Source organism: Pezoporus flaviventris, unplaced genomic scaffold (assembly GCF_033815535.1).
Source record: "Pezoporus flaviventris isolate CSIRO_AGI_PZ_B2104156 unplaced genomic scaffold, CSIRO_AGI_Pfla_v1 ptg000001l, whole genome shotgun sequence".
Classification (NCBI taxonomy): Eukaryota; Metazoa; Chordata; class Aves; order Psittaciformes; family Psittacidae; genus Pezoporus; species Pezoporus flaviventris.
The window spans coordinates 10,687,193-10,708,145 of record NW_026892549.1 but is presented as its reverse complement, the minus strand read 5'-3'; the positions used below and the strand labels follow the sequence as shown (position 1 = coordinate 10,708,145).

Sequence of the window (20,953 nt, the reverse complement as noted above, 5' to 3'; positions counted from 1 at the left end):
AAGACCCCCTTCATGATGGAGAACGAAAGGATCAGAAGTCCTCCAGTTTCAACGTCTACCAGCTGAGAAGACCCTGCAAGGCATGTAAGCAAATGTCACCCCTGGCTAAACAGCTAGTCTCTGACAATATGGTGACACAGCACCTCTTCACAGATGCGAGCTGGTCTTGAAGAGTTCAAGTAGCACCAAGGTGAGGTATTAACAGCAGCTTCTAGGCACTTCTGTAGGTAAAGAACTGCTGAAAATCCAACAGCTTGTTTTTCAGAAGCAATACGCTCAGAGTTAGCAGCTTGGTTTCAGCTGCCTTCTTCATGGAGAACACTCCCCTTTGATCATAGGAAATATCTTGAAAATATTCTTTCATGGGTTCTCATCTGAGATCTCACTTTCCTGAAACCCTACTCATTCTCAACAATACCTAGCAGATTGGTTCTCTGACTACATGTGATTAGGAAAACCAAAGCTGTTCGCAAAGACCACGTTTAATGACAAGATGTGAATGTGGCACTGAAACAAATTTTGCTTAAACTCATCACACTATGAGATTCGTTTTCCATGATTACCCCAGAACAGCACATAGCCCACGTAATTGTTAGAGGACTCTCCACAGAGCACAAATAGGTGCGATACTCCTCTATTATACTTCAAACTCTACCAGAGAATGATTAACACAAAGTTCATGCACCTACTGGAGCATTAAGAGTATCATCCCTTCACGCAGAGATTGAGGAATACATTTTAGGACACCTCAATTTACAGAGCTCTCTTTGAAAACCTTGTGGAAAGGCCTGTGGTCAAAACCTGCTTAAAGATATTTACTCTTTTGAGCTTTAGTTTAAAACACATTTCTTCTTTCAGACCCACATACTGTCAGGGCTTCTTTTCCTCTTCCTTTGTTTCCAGATTATACAAGAAATTCATTTCATCTTTAAAGAACACAGTTTCTACCCTTTGCAGGAGTAAATTATGATGTCAAGTTTCTTCAGTTAGCATACCTGTACAGTAATTTTTTTTTTTTTAATAAAAATAACCTTCTGTTAGAGATTTCATTAGATTTCCTTGGAGACTGATAACAGCCAAATCTCCAGTCATCTGCCGGAACCACTACAGACTCTGATCACATAGTCTGAACAGTGAAATTTTTCTCAACACTTTAGTTCAGACAACGGGATCACTGTATTTTCCAACTGCTTCATTATGCCAAGAGCAGGAGCCCAAAGCCTTTGCCCACATTGAACTTCTTCAATAGCCTTAATGAAAATCAGGCCTCAGGCAAAATATTAGTAAAATTTAAAATCATGTGGAAATTATCCTTTCTGGTTTTAGCACCAAAAATGGGTTATTTCATAGGGGCTATAGATAGATAGTTCTTTTAAAGCCAACATGCTTCATCTTCAGGCAGAAGAGCAGGTTTCTATAAAGACATTTGACTATCAAGCACAGATCCCCGCCTGTACTCTAAGCATACTATCATATTACTAGTACTTTAACATCCAGCACACCAGCAAATGGGTCCACTTTCCAAAACACTTTAAGTGCATCAGTCACTTGGTTTCCAAACTAGCTACTGAAAAAGAGGAAAGAGTCTATTTAAATGCCATGCTCCAACACCTTAAATATTTGGAGGCTGCATGTAGAAAGCTTACCCCTTGACTGCAAACCATGTCCACATGCCTCATTATGTCCCAGCACATGTCTCACTGAATCTGGCACCAGTACACAGTGACTCCAACGGTGGGTCTTCCACCTGAAAGAGGAAAAGCTTAACGATTAAGTGGAAAACAGCTGACACATCCAGGCAAAACCTGCAGTTACAAATTATGATAAACTGTAAGGACTTAAGGAAAAATAGAGTCAAAAAGTGATAATTACTCCTGAAGTAAGTATTGTGAACTGAAATTCAAATGCAAGGTTCACCTTCTAGAAAGGTACATCATCCTCCACCAATGTTTCCCTTTCTCATTTTGTAGGGGGTGGTTCAAAGTTACATAAAATGCACAGGAAACATCTTCAGTGGGCTTTGAAATCAGGCTCTCCTCATGCAAGCCTGTTCTAATACAACTGATGTTGTTCCCAGTCTGCTTTCTGCACTAGGATGCACGCCAGTCAAGAACAGGAGAAAGCATCTTTCCATAGCACTATGCAGTACGGAGCCAGGCAGAGCCGGGTGGTGCAGCTCCTGCTTTGGCACCACCTTCAGCTCCCTGCTTTGTGACCATGTCCTACAGGATGTGCAGGCTGGAGATCGGTATGCAAAGATATAATGCTTTTCTATTTACTAATATTGTATAACAGGTGGGTCACAGAATTTTAATGCAGAGTGGTAACTGTCCTATTGTACCATTTGTCTAATGAGAATTTTTTAAAATGCATATTATTCATTGGAATGGGGAAAAGACAAGTGTTTCTGCAATAAGCATACAATTATGATTAAAGCAGTTGAGTGCTTGTGGTCCAAAAATACATTGATTTTTAGATACATTGAGGGGGGAGCTCCCAGTAATAGCTTCCTTAAACATATTGAACCCTGAGGTTACCTTTCTAGGAGCTGTGCCTGTTGGTGTGCATTCTGATAATGTCACATCTACTGAAATCTCCACTTTGAACTCTACATTTACACATTTTGCAAGGTACATTATTTGTTTATATGTCTGCTTTTTTCCAGTATTATGTTGTTTTCTGGTGAAAATTTTGCAGGACAATTGCAAAAGAGTAGTTTCCGGAGAAGCTAACACCTTTTACCTATACACCGGACAGATGGGAATATCTTCACATTCTCTTTCCTCATACAACGTGTCCGGGCATGTCTGTCCCCCATTGGCAGCATCCTGAATGATAATTCTATACCGGGACTGCTTAACTGCAGTGGCATTGCCTGTAAAAAGAAAAAACAAACAAACAAAAAAAAACCCTTCTAAACACAGTTGGCACGCTGAGTTAGTGATCTGGCTGTCCTGGTTAAAAACATGCTTGGTGTTATGTTTGTGTTTTAAAACTATCAGCAGTATGGAAGGAATGGCATGTTGGATCAAAAGCTACCATTGCTTGCTTTAAAATTACCACTAGTTCAGCAGAACAGCACCTGGAAGGTTGATAAATCAACAGCCTAGAAGCTGCATCAAAAAATGCCTATTTAACAGAACATCGAATCAGGCAAGAAAAGTATTAGCAAATACTTAAACACCCGAACAGGCAAAAAGAATAAAACCAAACCAAATCAAACCAAACAAACAAATGAAAGAAAAAAAAACAAACAAACCCAAACTTCATAATGAAAGGTTTTGTTTCTGAAAACATTCTGGTGATCTCAGGCTGGCAGCAGTAATCCATCTGTCCTCGTTTTACCTGTGATAGAGATAATTTTCTTCCTAATAAGAAGGGTTTAAACCAGAACACCATCTTTTGGGGTCTAGAAATTACATACAATAACTTCCTGATAGGAAAACCTTTGCAACCAACAGAAGTTAACTCTCTGCTTAACCTGATTTGATGCAAGATCAATCCATCTAGAAACACTGTTCACAAAATCTACAGTACAGAATGCTGCATGGAAGAGAAGGATAAGATTTATCTATGTATCTCTATAGCTAAAACAAACACAATCCTTGGCTGCGTAAGTGGTAAGCACAGAGAGCTGGTTTAACTGCTGTGTATTGCATTTGTACTTTTTTGGATGCTCTATTCATGTTTCAGAAACAGATGCTACAAAACTGAAAAGGGATCGCAGCAAAACTCCATAAAGAATTCCAAACCAGGCAAACATATTTTAATAGTGGACTTCATCCAACTTGTCCAACAGAGGAAAGCAGTGTGTAAATTAGCTCACCTATGAGCATTATTTTTTCAGCTCAAGATAAGACAAAGCTGCAGTAACAAGGTTACAGTGCATTAGAGTAGAAGGAAAACATAGGAAAAGTCACACCATGAACACAACGTACAAGTAGAGATCCAGTAAATATGGTTGATTCTAAAGATACCAAGTCATACAAGCCTTCACTCACATAGTCACTGTGAGATCACCACAAAGGGACTTTGGACTGCAGAAAGTTGCTCACCCCAGCTGCTCACCTGAGGCAGGAGGGCATCCAGGGCAAGCCCCTCCTGCTTTTTTAACAGCCTCTACTTCAGGTCACTCTACTGCTTCCTACAGTCTCCTTTCAGATGCCTGATTCAGCACTTGTAGAGTCTCACAGAGAGCCTTTTCTTAAAATCTAGACCAAGTCATCACTCTGTAAATTAAGCTAAATTCTAATCTTCTGTCCACTACATGCAAAAAAAAGTTTAGCCCTATCATCTGATGCATAACTTCTATGAAATTCCAAGGGCTTGTATCCACTGTCTTCTCTAAACTAAGCAAACCCAGCTCTTCATAGCTCCGATTCAATTACCTCTCATTGCCCACTTTTTTACTTCAACACTGTGCCCAAGGAATGCCACCTGTAACCTGTACTGTACAGTGCACAGTACACTAACACTTTGGTGCTTTACATACAACATGCCCACGAGTTTGACAAGCCTAGCATGAGTTTTAGCATTTTAAACTGCTGACTTTAATTCATTTTGTAGTTCACTGTATCACCAGAGGTGCCTGAGAAAGTACTAAAATCTTAACTTCCCACTCTTTCTGCAATTAACCTTTTTCATCCCAAGTTGCATTTTGAGAAATTTCTCAATTATTTTAATATCATTTAATATATTGTCTATTTTGTTTGCTATCTCTTTCTGAGATCTATCCACTAATGTTATTATTCAAGCACACAAGCTGTTCAGACACACATCACACAGAATTGGGGCAGAACAGTTTTCTCTAGAACTCCCTTTAGCTAATGTTCCAGTTTGATTGTGAACAGTGGACACCTATCAGCCAACTGACTGGAAGCAGGATGTGGGAGTCATGACAGACAAGTTGACCATGAGGCAGCAATGTCCCTTTGCAGTCCAGAAGGGCCACAGCATCCTGGGCTACTTTAAGAAGAGCACCACTGGTAGGTTGAGGGTGGTGATTCTTTCCCTCTACTCAGCTGTGGAAAGATAACGTGCTGCGTCCAGTTCTTGGCTCCCCAGAAGGAGGACATGGGCACACTGGAGAGGGTCCAGTGAACTGCCACAAAGACTGTTTTGGGACTGGAGCATCTGACAAACAAGAAGAGACCAGGAAATTTGGCCCACAGGATCTTATCTATGTATATCAATACCCAATGGCAGGCAGTAAAGGAGACAGATGCTTTTCAGTGATATCCACTATGAATTTTTTCAAGCAGCTGATTACCCATTTAACAGTCATCTAAGTGAAGTCACTGTTCCCCAGCTTCCTGATAAAAGTTTGATGTGTCAAAAATTTACCACTTCCTTTAATTAGAGAAGCTACACTGTCAAAAAAAAGGAAAAAAAAAGGAGATTAAATTTTTTCTCAATAAATCCACACCAGCCAGTTTATTAGAGTCTTATTCTCAAAATGTTTATATATATTATTCTCAAAATGTTTATATAGCATCATAGAATGGTTAGGGTTGGAAAGGACCTTAAGATCATCTAGTTCCAACCCCCTGCCATGGGCAGGGACACCTTATGCTAAATCATATCACCCAAGGCTCTGTCCAACGTGGTCTTGAACACCGCCAGGGGTGGAGCATTTACAGCCTCCCTGGGCAACCTATTCCAGTGCCTCACCACCCTAACAGGATCTACAATTTCCCTGACTGCTTTGGGGTTATTGTTTTTTTCTTTGGGGGGGGGGGGGGGGGGGGGGGGGGAGGAGGTGGAGTGAGGGTGTTGGTTGGTTTGGTTTGTCTTAGTATTACTGTTTTAGTTCCTTAGGATTTATCAATTTCTTACCCAGAAGGTGGTCAATAGATGCTTTGGCATCACTTTGTTACTTCCTTCTCTATTCATACAGCTCTACTGACATGGAAACATCTAATTTATGAAAATAATTATTCTTTTGTCCGTTCCTTTCCTGTCTGCAGACAGGAAATAACAGCAGCAACTGCACATTCCCCATGTTTACCTTGTTTGTCAGAATGCAGTGGACATTTCATTCAGTTTCCCCTTAGTTTTAATCCACTTATGTAATTCTTGTTACCTAATATCCTCCTATCACTTAATTTACATTCTCAATTTCTTGTTTCTAATTTTTGTGAAACAATAATCAAAAAGGAAAAAAGATTCTGAACACCTCTGACGATGAGAAAAGGGCTTTTCTAGCTGTGTATGATGTGTTCTTTTAATGATTTGAAGCTTGAATATGCAAGTTATACACAGAACTACACATGCCTTTTTCCTCTGTGCTTGCTACTATAATAATTTCAGGATAGAAAGTAGAGTCCAGATGGGGTTCATCCCTTCATATGTTTTTTCTTGGTAGCTTCCAGGTCTTCTACACTCTTGTCTGCATAGAACATGTTCTCAAGAGGTATAGCTACTGATTTTCTCTGTCTGCTGAAGTCTGTCTTTTTTATTTTTTAAATGTCTTGCTGATACTGCCATCCTTCCCTCCTATTAAGAATCGTGAACTCTATCACTTTGCGATGATTTTCATTCAAATTATCTACCACCATTAGAACCTTAGCCATTTCCTTCCTATTAATCAGTACCAAATCTAAATGAGCTTCTCACAGTAATTTTCTCCACCTCAAGAAACTAAATTATCCTCAAAATTTATTGCACATTACTCAACCCCCATTTTCAAAATTGAATTTCCTCATTGGTTTTTCTACAGCATTCCTTACAAATATTAATGAACATAATTTTTATATCTCATTTAAAATTGCTATAGCCTGATTTTCCAGAGTATTACCGTTATGTAGGACTGTCCTATTAAAGCCAAACTTCAGCTGATTTAGGCATGGCTACTACTGCTTGTCCTCCTCCAGATAAAAATCAAGCCTCAGGATCTCAAGACCATCTGAACTTCTATGTTCTTGACTATGAACTCCGATAATGCTGTTTGAGAATTCTGGGAGTGCCTTACCTCTGCTTCCACTTACACCTCCCTGTCCCACTAACCTCCAGTGTCCTCTCCTTACACACATACGACTTCTTCCATCAATCCACTCTTCTCATTCCCTCTTGTTGTCTCATCTTTTCTTCCCCTGAATTTGACCCCAGGTTCCTCAGTACCCCGCCCAAGACTCAGAAAGGTGCATCACCATTCTCAGGCAAGGGAAAAAATCCTAGTTCACTACTGTAAAGTGTGCTATATCTGGTCAAGCTTACACAGGAAACATCCAGCTTCATACTCTTTGCTCCTGACAATCTGGTCAAAACAAGCCTCTGAGCACACAGATTTTCCAAGATTTCAGTCACCAAAATCAGAGCTGTCTCCATTTTTATGCAAAGAGCTTTTGAAGGGGTAAGTCTAACTCTGACTGATTCTGGTTGAGTGTTTTTGAGAACTGGAAGTGCCCGATCCTTTACAGAAACCGAGACAAGGTATAGATCATTGGAATTCCTTATCATGGTATGCCACACATTTTATCCACTTTTACTCCATCCCATTTCAGATCTGATTTAAAGCGTGGGGAAATAAATAGAACAGTTACTACTAACATTTCATGTAAACTTTTTTAGAGAATAAAGTAACAGAGAAATTTCTAACCTTCCCCCTGGACAACCAATACTCAGAAGAGGAGTGGTACTAATAGGTACCATTTATTTTCAGGAGGAAGACGAAAAACATTATTTATTATCAGGTGTTTTCTTTTTTTTAATCTCCCCATCTTAAATCTATGCTGACAGACTAGAGAGCACATCACCCATGCTGAAAGCAGTTAGTTCCCCAGGAAACCTTCATCACTAGGAAAGCAGCTGATAGAAGAAAATCTGCACGCTGCTCATTCAGATCATTTCATGATCTTTGAGGTCCCTTCCAAACTGGTATTCTGTGATTCTGTTCTATCCTGAAACCTCCATATTGATCATTTGATTCCTGTTTTGATTCATCCTCAAAGACCTATTAAAATCCATATATTATTGAAGACTGCAGTAGACAGTTGTCACCTGTATGTATCTGAAATGGCAGAGAACTTGCAACTTCCTCCCTGCTCCTGCCTCACCAACAGGTGTTGGGATTCAGTTACACTTCTTTTGTGAATTGTGCTGTCTGTCCATCTGTTATTGCCTGAAGTTCACAGCTGTCTACACTTCTGAAGTATGACATAATTCTTCACCAAATGACAGATGGTTGTCTGATGACATTTAAATGTAGGGCAAATGTCAGCTTTTTTATTGTTAGATAGTAAAGTTGGACACATTTTCTTAGACAAACTACAAACAGCTTAACTGGTAAAGTTCTGTGTAAAAGTGATTTAGTGATTGCCATGTTTGTCTAAGTTCTGATCCTATACCAGTACACATTTAATTTTAAACCTGCCAGGCAATACCTGTTCCTGCTTGATATGCTTGGTAATTCACCATCTGTATATTGTTTTCATTAAACACAACTTTTCTATTAAAAAAAAAAAAAACCAACTCACATATGTATAGTGGTTCTGAAATTTCATTATCATGCTGAGGTTTTAATTGTACAATGCAACTAAAAAAAAGTAAATCTTGCAATGCAGCCACATCAATAACCGATTTAGCAAAAAACAAACTCCCCCACCTAGGAAGTTTTAATTTAGAATTATATTAAAGTGATAACGCTACCAAGAAGGTTAAATAATTAATTTCTTCTCATTTTAATTGTAGACTATTATTTAATAAACAAAGTCATTTACCAGGTAATTTATTCTACTTCTTTATAGGCAGCTCATTTAAAGTCTAAAAATAAATTGCTAATTAAAACAGGATTCACTGTTGTAGAAAGCAACTCATTTTCCCATAAAATCTAACAAGGACTATGTTAGAGCATCCACTGAGAATCTTTGAAGGGCAAAGAAGCCACCAACAATAATGAAATATTCTGATTACTGAGAAAGCTTTCATCTGAATAATTAATGAAACACACACGTTTGTCATAAAAACCAACACTAGATCATTATAAAGAAACTTTTTTAAACACTGTCCAAAAGCTAACTAACTAGATCAAAGAAATACACAGTCCTTGAAAAAACACAAAGCACAGGAGTTATTTGCACAACCCTGTGTGTACATCTAGTTTGGTCAAGAGAAATAAATTTCATATAATGTAGGAATTCCATGTATAGCCATACAACTTTGGGAACTTGAAGGCAGAAAACCAGAAGGAGTTTATTCCAGGTGAAGAGAACTCCTATCTCCAAATATGCTGCAAGGATCCCATCCCCTCAACAACATCACATCAACAACACCCCAGTCCAAAACTCTTCAGATCAAAGCCCTAAAAATTATTAGACTGACACGAACTACATCTACCATACATTTCTAGGCCAATTCTCTGTTTTTCCCCAAACTTCTTAAAGGCTTACCAGGCTGACATGCTGTTGGGCAGCGAGTCCACTCACTGAAAGGTGTGACAACACAGTTTTTCTTGCAGAGGAGGAGACACGGCCGCACAGTTTCAGGTCTGATGGACTCTGGACATCTATTGATCCAAACCCAAAGATAAAATATAGAAAAAATTAAAACTACAGGGAAATGTTCTCCTCACAAGTCTCTCACAGGGCTGTGCAGGTACCGCCATACCAAAGGTAACACTCCTGGTCAGTCACAGCAAGCCTCATTTTTCTTCTCCTTTGCACTCGTGTAACCCAACTGAATTTAGCATACTTCAAAGATTAAAAACAAAATAATAATAATAACAAAAATGTGGAGTTTGACTTGATGACTACAGGCTACATCTATGCTACTCTATCTATGACGCCTAAAACACAAAACTCACTGCAGCAAAACAGATATATTCACTATCCAAAAAAGCACGTAGTTATGTTTATAAATAGCTTAAAGTACTCTTTGATTGAGGCCTCAATTGTTATTTAAAAAGTTGTACAACACAGTATAGTATAACAGCACTGTGATTTGGTTTTCATTCCTTCTGAACTCTTAGATTAAGAATATATCATGCATATTCTAAAAAAGGTTTCAGACACAGTTAACAAATAAAAACTCAAAGGGTGGAAGTTGAAAATTTTCCTGGCATCAGGCAGATCATGCACATCAACTGAGGGATCAGAACAGGAATTATTTCTTTAATTTTTTTATTAATCTCTAGTAGAAAGATCACTCGAAATTACTTAGTAATGCATGCAACCTCAAATAACCCCATTTGAAAGAGGAATAGGCCACTACAACATACTAGGAGAGAAAGTAAATCTTAATGTCACAATTTTGTTACTGAGATAGTAATAAGATACTCAAGGGTATAATTTAAAATAAAATAAATACAAAGAGACATGTCTTCTCATTAAGCATGATTATCCTAGAGGGCATATTTCTGTTACCCAAGTTGAAATATTTTTCTGCAAAAATTTTAGTTTTATTTGGCTATATAACAATTTCAGGAAGAAGCTCCTATAAGGGCTCAGCAGTCCTTCTTGATCCAGCTACTTCCATTACACAAGGAACACTACAGCACTGAAGCTACCACACCAAAGCCAAGGAGATAGCCTTTCTGAAGTTCCCAGTACACAAATCTCTCCTTTTGGCAGGACTTTTCCACCTCTGAAATTCTGTTTGCCCTCAACATACTTCACTAAAGTATTTACTTACCCCCTTCAGTTTCATTTCCCCTTACACAATCTCAGAAGTGGAGGGGGCAAACAACTTTTTTAGACATCACATAGCTCTATAAACAATATGTTTAATTAGGTAAAGTTAAAAAATATCAAGAATTCCAGGTATAAATGAATACTAGATTTCTTTCCTTTTATTTAATTAATCTCATTAACCTTAAGAACTTTAATTAACTTTACTGAAATCAACACAGTCTGCTTATACGAGCAGGATTGTTTTGAGAGCTACAATAAGACATGAAACTCAGTTGTAAGTCTCTAGACTCATTAACAGTGCAAAAAATAATTAGCAATGTCTTGATTTTTTCATATGAGGGAAAACATCTGTGCTACTTTTTTTTCCTCATTTAGTAAAGCAAAGGAAAATTCAGAATACTTGTACTGCAGAATACATAATTTTGTTGTGTTGGTATCACATTATAGAAGCTCTACAAGTGAACTGAAAGATATAGATCACATATGGCTCTTCCTTATTGTGGTGTAAATATAATGCAAAATCTGTTTACTTTTTCTATTTTATTAGAGCATTGTTAATAATGTATTAATGAACATTATATTCAATCTACTTAACATTTTCCTCACACCTGTCCTTCAGGAAAAATATTTGCAGAAAAATGTGAATTAGAATAACAAAGGAGCTATAGCAACAAATCTACACCACTAAAAGCATGCATTTTCCATGGGTTTACACAGAAAATTAAAAATGCTCTAGCTATTTATTTTTGTTAGATATTTGTATCCCTTTCATAGTAGTGATGAAGTAGTAGCTGGAGAATTAGTCCTGAAATTATTTTCAAGGATGCATGGATTTTCAAGGCTATGCAAGGATTCCATAGACCCGCTGAAAATGCCTTTATATGTCATGTATTGCAACCTCAAATAACCACTAATAACCCTTTTTAAATACCTTTTGGGTGTGACCTGGCCAGAATTGCTCTTCATGCAGAAGACTTTTCTTGTCTGTATGCCCACTCCACAGGTGGCTTCTCCGCTCCAATTAAGTGTGGCATTGAGTGCAGTTACCAGCATGTCTTCAGAGCAAGAGCTCCAGGGAGAAGTTTCCCAGAAGAAATGCATGCACGGGTGATCATTACAGGCACGGTGCTCCTGCAGGGCTTGGTCAGGGGGACAGGCTTTTCCACCTGGAGTAAAGAGAACACCCCAATTTATATTATGGCAAGTGGCAAAAGGAAGACATAGAAAAATAATTAAAAATGTTAAGTTTGCTTAGTATCTTCCCCCCCTCCCCAATTAAAAATAAATAAATAAATAAAGTTTAAATAAAGCTGTTGACCTTTATAGCTGCAATAAGAACCTTCTAAAATATTGTTTCCCCATTAAATTAGCCTTGCATAAAATTGTATTCCAGCACATAATGGAAACAGAAATAGGCAAAGTGTATTTCTGAGTAACCTTATTGATACTCCTACACAGACCCAAGTTAATTCCATTTAAATGCCAGTATCACTCAGCAAACATGCAATTAGGTTTAAAGACAAGTTAATATTATTTTTATGTTCATTCTTTGTGCTAGTTTCCCAAGGAGGAGCATCGCGTTCTGATATTTGGACTCTGTTCACACATTGCCTTAAACAGACAAGCTTTAGAGGGTCCTGAACCATACTGATGGAGGAATGCATCAAATTATACCCATATCAGAAAATCAAGGGAGGGAAAACTTGAAAGAGGTTTTGTGTATGAAGTCTTTACTTTTCTGAAACAGCATCATTCAAATTAGTGTTGAAATATTTTGCTAAGGTACTGCACTTTGTCGACAGCTGTAATAAATCCACAAAGTACAGGCGTTTGAACAGCCTCCCCAGAAGTTTCAACACTGTAGCCAGCAGTCTGAATTTACCCCATAAAAGCAGGCACTGTTCTTAGCTCAAAAGCTAAGGAGCAATGCAGTGAAGTTTAACAGTAAGCATTGTAATTTTAGGAAGAAAGAAGTAAAAATTACTAAAACCAAAGCCATTTGCTTACAGGCAACTTCTGATACAACCAAAGTGCTGCAGGTTTTCAAAGAACTGTAGCGTTCGGGCCAGATACCACAAGACTCAGAGCACATTCATGCCCTACTAAAATCATCAAGCGATGAAGGTATATTGCTTCTTGAAGGGATGTCTATTGCCTTGTAGGCCTGAGACTTCTCAAATAAGGTATAACCCTAAATGGCCACAATAAATAGTACCAAGGAAAGAAAGAGAGAAATTTCTTAGCGCAATGATTAGGATAATCATGTCACATTCATTTTCCCCATGAAAATGGACTGTTTCACATATTACAGTACCACAGTATCACAGTATGCTAGAGATTGGAAGGGACCTCAGAAGAACATCTAGTCCAATCCCCCTGCCGGAGCAGGAACACCTAGATAATGTTACACAGGAATGGGTCCAGGCGGGTTTTGAATGTCTCCAGGGAAGGAGACTCCACAACCTCCCTGGGCAGCCTGTTCCAGTGTTCCGTCACCCTCACCAAGAAGAAGTTTCTTCTCAAGTTTAAGTGGAACCTCTTGTGTTCCAGTTTGTACCCATTACCCCTTGTCCTATCATTGTTTGCCACTGAGTAGAGCCTGGCTCCATCCTCGTGACACTCCCCCTTTATATATTTATATACACTAATAAGGTCACCCCTCAGTCTCCTCTTCTCCAAACTATAGAGACCCAGCTCCCTCAGTCTTTCCTCATAAGGGAGATGCTCCACTCCCCTAATCATCTTAGTTGCCCTGCGCTGGACTCTCTCCAGCAGCTCCCTGTCCTTCTTGAACTGAGGGGCCCAGAACTGGACACAATATTCCAGATGCGGTCTCACCAGGGCAGAGTAGAGGGGAAGGAGGACCTCTCTCGACCTACTAACCACCGCCCTTCTAATACACCCCAGGATGCCATTGGCCTTCTTGGCCACAAGGGCACAGTGTTGGCTCATGGTCATCCTGTCGTCCACTAGGACCCCCAGGTCCCTCTCCCCTACACTGCTCTCTAACAGGTCGTTCCTCAACCTATACTGGAACCTGGGGTTGTTCCTGCCCAGATGCAGGACTCTACACTTTCCCTTGTTATATTTCATCAAGTTATTCCCTGCCCAACTCTCCAGCCTGTCCAGGTCTCGCTGGATGGCAGCACAGCCTTCTGGCGTGTCAGCCACTCCTCCCAGCTTAGTGTCACCAGCAAACTTGCCATTTACTGACTTTATGGACCTGATGTTCATCAGTTTCCTAATCCATTCTAAACCTGCTGAGACTGCCTACCTCCACAGTTGCATAAGTTTACCTCATAAAGAAATATCTTTTAAAACCTGTTTTAAACCAAATCCCTCTAGTTTCATCAATAGCCTCTTGGTTATCAAACTCCGGGAGCTGGTCAGCAGCTTGGAGAAAACTGAGGGTTTGAACTGCCTGTGAGATGGCATCCAGAAGTCAGACAGCAGAGCCATGGCCTCAGTTGATAGAGGACAAATGAAATGGCACTTGCAAAGGTAACGGAACTCTGTAGAATCAACCACTATTTATCTGTATGCAGACATGTGGCTCTGTATAGCAAACCACTATACTCATTCATAAAGATGTATAAAAAAGTTGGGCTATTTGATTTTAATTATTCCTTCCTGAGGAACTTTAAAGTCTTCACTTAGATAAAGACACTCGCATGATGAGTGCGGATTTGTGTCATCCAACAATTTCTTTAGGATAGGATGCAGCTCTCCTGAAGTTAATTCACACCCAGACTAGCCCTCAATAGATAACAATTCATAGCTGAAGTAAATAATTTGGAATTGTGACAGAATTTCTTTGACACATGCATTAACTCAAGCCCATAAAGATTTTTTAGTCACCAGGCATGAAGTACAGAAAGTATTAACTATTGCTGCAGTACTGGGATTACTTCTGATCTAAACACAGTTTGGGTGAGGATTGCAAGTCAGCTCATTAACAAGCAAACAATGATTAATCCAAAATTTTTACCACTTACTTTCAGCTGGAAGGGCCAAGATGGACCTACTCCTGCTTTGACTGCCCTCAGCATTTTTACTGGAGCATGAGTGGGAACACGGGGACCATGCGGACCACTCGCTGATAACACAGTCCATTGCACAAGGGATTTCACAAGCCACAAATTCAGGATAGAGAAGCTCTGAGCAGAGGTGATGTGGCACTTCTTCACCTGGAGCAAACAAAACAAGACAGACATGGAGGAAGGCTCAGCTTGGTTCAATATCCAGTCAAACAGACTATATCAAACATCCGCCTGTGGAGGAATATACTACAAAACAGCACATGGTTAGGCTTTAAGCTTGAAAGTGTAATACTTGAACAACTGAATTATTTCTTCAGAAGAGCAAAAAAGAAAAAATGTGTTTCAAGATTCGTGTGTGACCTCTTGGCTGCAGTCCACTTCATAAAGCAAGTCCTTCTGCAACCTCACCAGAATGAACCATTATTTCTGACTCTGCTTCTCACACAAACACAAGGATCCAAAATTATGGACCTGTTGGACCACCCCCATCTAAGAGAGAAATACTTTCTGTTAGAGATAAATCAAAGGATCTGAACCAAAGCATACCTCCTGATGAGAAGCATCTTTCCAAAACCCCTTTCAACAAGAAGGTAGAACACTAGGGACTGGTGAGTTAAAACCTACTAACTAAAAGAACCGCTGGCAGAATGAGCAGCAAAAACAAAGCACATGAGGGATCCATGTGGAGTCCAACATGCAGAACTATTGGTTTTAAAATGCAAAATAAAAATATACATTTATTTTTTAAATAAAGGAAATGTTCAGTAATTTTAGCAATTACACAGAATTTACAAGGACATCATAATGAATAAAAATTCATAAAACGTAAGTCTTTAGAACTGAGTAACACCTAATATCTTACAATTTAAGCAATGAACAGACATGACTGACTTTATTACGCTGTTCTATTGTTTAGTATTTCTGGACCCTTATGAATTTTTAGCTACATAGCCGAAAATTCTGGAAGCTCAAATCTACCTGTTTACAAGCAACAAGCTCACACTGAATGTTACGTCCTTTTTTGCCCTTATAATAGTTACAAAGCTCTCCTTTGAGGTTTCTTTAATTATGAACTTAGGAAAAAACATAATAACTATACAGGCTCAATTATACGTAGGAAAAAAATAATTAAATTTATAATAGCAACAACTGGCTCTTTCACCTCACCCTACAGGAAAAGGCTCCATAACAAGGCGGTCCAGAATGCAATTATAACTAGGAGGGTAGAAAACTGCACTGCTTTTGCAAGGCAACACATATACAAGTGAGTAAAAAAGAGGCTGGCTGCTAGCAAGAGTGCATAAACCTGTCAATAGCACAGTGGTATTATCTGCAGTTGCATTTCTAAATGAAGACAGAATCATCATCCTCAAGGCACAAATAAAACTTTTCAAGCATATTATAAGAAGTAATGGAGAATCTAGCAAGCAAGCAGACTCCAAGATACGCTTTAAAATACTTTATTCTTATAATCCCTTTCCACTGCGTATGCTATGCTCATAAGGAAGGGCTTGGTATGCCCAGTCTTTGAACTACTATTTTATGTCTAGTCAATAATGAAATGGAGACCAACACCCACCCTACAGACAGCCCCCATCCTTTGGTACTGCACTGTTGGCACCCTTGCAAACCAAGGTGTCCTGGGCTCAGCAGTAGCAGTCATGTTTTTCCTTTGTGGTAGCTGGTGCAGTGCTGTGTTTTGACTTCCAGCCTGGGAACAGTGTTGGTGAAGCCGATGTTTTCAGTTGTTGCTAAGTGATGGACTTTGTGAGGCTCATGCTCTGCCAGGGAGGAGGGGAAGCTGTGAGGAAGCAGAGATGGGGCGCCTGACCCGGGCTAGCCAGGGAGGTATTCCATACCACAGCACGTCATGGCCGGGGTGGGGGGTAACGGGGAGTTACCCGGAAGGACAGGGGCTTCCGGGTGGGACTCGTTTCTTGGCTGGTGGTATCGTATTCTCTTCCCTTGTTATTTTCTCTTATTATTGTTGTCGTTGGTGGTAGCGGTGGTGATTTGTGTTGTACATTGGTTGCTGGACTGTTCTTGTCTTAACCTGTAGGAGTTGCACTCTCTCGATCCTCCTCCCCGTTCCTCCAGGAGCGGGGAAGGGGAGAGCCCCGGTGGGGAGGGGCGGCCCTCAATTGTTGTCAGCTCGGCACCACTCACTGGGAGTGAGTGAACAAGTTGCCTGACTGGGTTTAAACCACGACAGCTCTTTTTGGCACCCAACGTGGGGCACAAGGGGTTGAGATAAGAACAGATCTGACTGGATTGATAGTCATTCGTCACAATGCTGATTTATTGGCTCTCAAGGTTGTTCCTCTTGATCTCATAGTTTCAGTATACCATATCTTACGTCCATCCGGTATTGGCTGTATTAGTGTTTTTCAAATGTGGGGCTTGGGCTAAGGTTTTTATCCCATTGTACTTTATGGTAATGACTTGTAATACAATAGAATCATTGATCATGAAACTGATCTGGCTTATGTTCCCAGTGTGGTCACCACCTTTATACTTTGGGAGGTATATGATGGAGGTGCTTAGCAATTACACATCTTTTTTCTCCTTCTCAGGTGCTCAACCTGTGAAGGAGACATCCTTTTACCCTCCCAGTCGTCCCCCCAGACCATTTACATTTGAGAGTTTTGAATTTTTTGAATGGCATTTTAATGCTGTTGAGACTTGTTTGCTGATCGTGATGGGAATCACCATGCTAGCACGCATAGAGTGTGTTTTGCCCACTACTGATTTCAAGAGTTAAGCAGAGTCAGGTTTGGGTCTTGTCTGGGGTCAAACGACGATGTAGGCGGACCGAGAGATTTTCCCTGAGGCTGGACAGTCATGAGTGGCAGGGTGTGTGGGATAGTATGGGCAAGTATCTAGGTCAGTGGGCCCCTCCAGTACTTTGGAATTTCACTATCGAACAACTGCAAAATCCAGACGAATTAGTAAAACACTTAAATGAGGTGTGTGGTCATTCTGGCCATACCAGAGATGGACAAATCATAGCAACGTGCTGGGGCTTGGCCTATGCTTACAGGGCCTTGTTCAACACTATCCAGCACCTTCAAAAGGAGAAGAATGTCGGATCTGAGGGCAAAGCAACAGTCGCTACTCAAACTTTGGCCTCAATGAACAGAGCAGCTACCCCAGTGGCAAGTACAGCAGCTGCTCAAACTTCAACTGCAACAGACAGCACGGTTATCCCAGCTCCAAGAACAGCAGCTACACCACCCCCAGCAACAAATACAGTTGCTACTCAAACCACAGTGATAATCACTGCAGCCAAACCAGAGGACCAATTCGTACCAATATTGGTTGCCCCTGTATGCAAGAGAACAAGCAAAAAGGAGGCAAGAAGGGTGAAGCGAGATGAAGAACCAATGAATTCACCACCCGGTCCAGAATCTGATCAGGAGTCATCATCACATGACGAAGAAGAAGAAGAAGAGGTAACTTCTCAACCTCGGACCTCAACCGAGCTGCGGAATATGCGAAAAGATTTTACCCGTCAACCAGGGGAGCACATCATCACCTGGTTACTCCGATGCTGGGACAATGGGGCCGATGGTCACGAACTAGAAGGTACAGAAGCCAAGCAGCTGGGATCACTTGCTAGAGAAGGGGGAATTGACAAAGCAATTGCAAGAGAGAAAAAGTCCCTCAGCCTTTGGAGGCGGCTCTTGGCAGCTGTGAAAGAAAGGTTTCCGTACAAGGACGATGTTACGAGTCGTTCGGCCAAGTGGACTACTATAGACAAAGGCATCCAGTCTCTGAGGGAATCAGCCATCGTAGAGATGATCTATCACATCAAGCCGAATAACGGGGATACACCTATAGATCCAGATGAAGTTGAATGTACACGACCCATGTGGCGAAAACTTACACAGAATGCACCGTCATCATATGCCCATTCACTGGCAACAGTAACCTGGAATGACATAGTACCACTAACAGTGGATAAAATGGTTCATAAACTCCGAGAGTTCGAAGACAATCTCACCCCTTCCATCATCTTAGCTGTGAAAAAACTGTCCCAGGACCTCGAACAATTGAGGGACGATGTATCTGATTTATCCAGCTCCTCACATGTACCAACACACGTCTCAGCTATTAACAAAAGGCGTCCTATTCTTCAAGAGAGGAGATACAGAAGGTATACGCCACGGGGTACCCTATGGTTTTACCTGCTGGATCACGGAGAAGACATGACAAAGTGGGATGGAAAACCTACTTCAGCTTTGGAGGAATGGGTGAGTGAACCGAAGAGGGGAGCAAGGGCCAAGACTGATCATCCCATGAGAGCTATGGCTTCAGTCTCTGGTGAGCAGTTTCCCAGATGGAATGGAAGAGCTGATTTTACTCCAGCTCCTGTGATAACAAAGAATAATCCCTTTTACCCTGATTTAAGTGTCCAACGCTGTGACGACCATTAGAGAGGCCCTGCCTCCAGCCAGGTGGAGGTAGGGGACAATTGGATTTACTGGACTGTGTGGATCAGATGGCCTGGCACATCAGTCCCACAGAAGTATAAGGCTCTAGTAGATACCGGTGCACAGTGTACCCTGATGCCATCAAGCTGTCAAGGGGTGGAACCCATCTATATTTCTGGAGTAACAGGAGGATCCCAAGAGTTGACTGTGCTGGAGGCTGAAATCAGCCTGACTGGGAGGGAATGGCAAAAGCACCCTATTGTGACTGGTCCAGAGGCTCCATGCATCCTCGGCATAGACTACCTCAAGAGAGGGTACTTCAAAGACCCAAAAGGGTACCGGTGGGCTTTTGGTATTGCTGCTTTGGAGACTGAGGAAATTGAGCAGCTGTCCACCTTGCCTGGTCTCTCAGAAGATCCCTCTGCTGTGGGGTTGCTGAAAGTTGAAGAACAACAAGTGCCAATTGCGACCACAACAGTGCACCGGCGGCAATATCGCACCAACCGAGACTCCCTGATTCCCATCCATCAGCTGATCCGTAGACTGGAGAGTCAGGGGGTGATCAGCAGGACCCGCTCACCCTTTAATAGCCCCATATGGCCAGTGCAAAAGTCTAATGGAGAATGGAGACTAACAGTAGACTATCGTGGCCTGAATGAAGTCACACCACCATTGAGTGCTGCCGTACCGGACATGCTAGAACTTCAGTATGAACTAGAGTCAAAGGCAGCCAAGTGGTATGCCACGATTGATATGGCCAATGCATTTTTCTCCATTCCTTTGGCAGCAGAGTGCAGGCCACAGTTTGCTTTTACTTGGAGGGGTGCCCAGTTCACTTGGAACCGACTGCCCCAGGGGTGGAAACACAGCCCTACCATTTGCCATGGACTGATCCAGACTGCACTGGAAAGGGGCAAGCTCCAGAACACCTGCAATACATTAATGACATTATTGTGTGGGGACGATACAGTGGAAGAAGTCTTTGAGAAAGGGAGGAAAATAATCCAAATCCTGCTGAAAGCCGGTTTTGCCATAAAACGGAGTAAGGTCAAGGGACCTGCACAGGAGATTCAGTTTTTGGGAATAAAATGGCAAGATGGACGTAGACAGATCCCCACAGATGTGATCAACAAGATAACAGCAATGTCTCCACCAACTAATAAGAAAGAAACGCAAGCTTTCTTGGGTGCAGTGGGGTTCTGGAGAATGCACATCCCAAATTACAGTTCGATTGTAAGCCCTCTCTATCATGTGACCCGGAAGAAGAATGATATTAAATGGGGCCCTGAGCAGCAACAAGCCTTTGAGCAAATTAAACGTGAGATAGTTCATGCAGTAGCCCTTGGACCAGTCCAGACTGGGCCAGATGTAAAAAATGTACTGTACACTGCAGCTGGGGAGAACGGTCCTACCTGGAGCCTCTGGCAGAAAGCTCCAGGGGAGACTCGAGGTCGACCCCTCGGCTTTTGGAGTCGGGGATATAAAGGATCTGAGGCCAGCTATACCCCAACTGAGAAAGAGATACTGGCAGCCTATGAAGGGGTTCGAGCTGCTTCGGAAGTGATTGGCACTGAAGCACAGCTCCTCCTGGCACCCCGGTTGCCCGTGCTGGGCTGGATGTTCAAAGGCAGGGTCTCCTCTACACATCATGCAACTGATGCTACATGGAGTAAATGGGCTGCACTAATTACACAATGAACTCGAATAGGAAATCTCAGTCGTCCAGGCATTCTAGAAGTCATCATGGACTGGCCAGAGGGCAAAGATTTTGGAATGTCACCAAAGGAGGAGGTGGTGCGCGCTGAAGAGGCCCCACCATATAATAAACTGTCAGAAAGTGAAAAGCAGTATGCCT

General features: G+C 41.2%; 1 protein-coding gene across 4 annotated transcripts in view; it reads right to left on the bottom strand.

Moving 5' to 3' along the window:
* The window catches only part of THSD7B (thrombospondin type 1 domain containing 7B), a 285,500-nt gene that overhangs the window by 137,890 nt on the left and 126,657 nt on the right, over positions 1-20,953 (bottom strand). For all 4 annotated transcript variants that reach the window (XM_061444781.1, XM_061444804.1, XM_061444797.1 and 1 more), the window contains 5 exons: positions 14,621-14,812; positions 11,557-11,791; positions 9,387-9,502; positions 2,743-2,875; positions 1,647-1,747 (listed from right to left, as the gene is read on the bottom strand). In XM_061444781.1, coding sequence (XP_061300765.1) covers positions 1,647-1,747; positions 2,743-2,875; positions 9,387-9,502; positions 11,557-11,791; positions 14,621-14,812 — 777 coding nt within the window. The remainder of the gene's footprint in view (positions 1-1,646; positions 1,748-2,742; positions 2,876-9,386; positions 9,503-11,556; positions 11,792-14,620; positions 14,813-20,953) is intronic.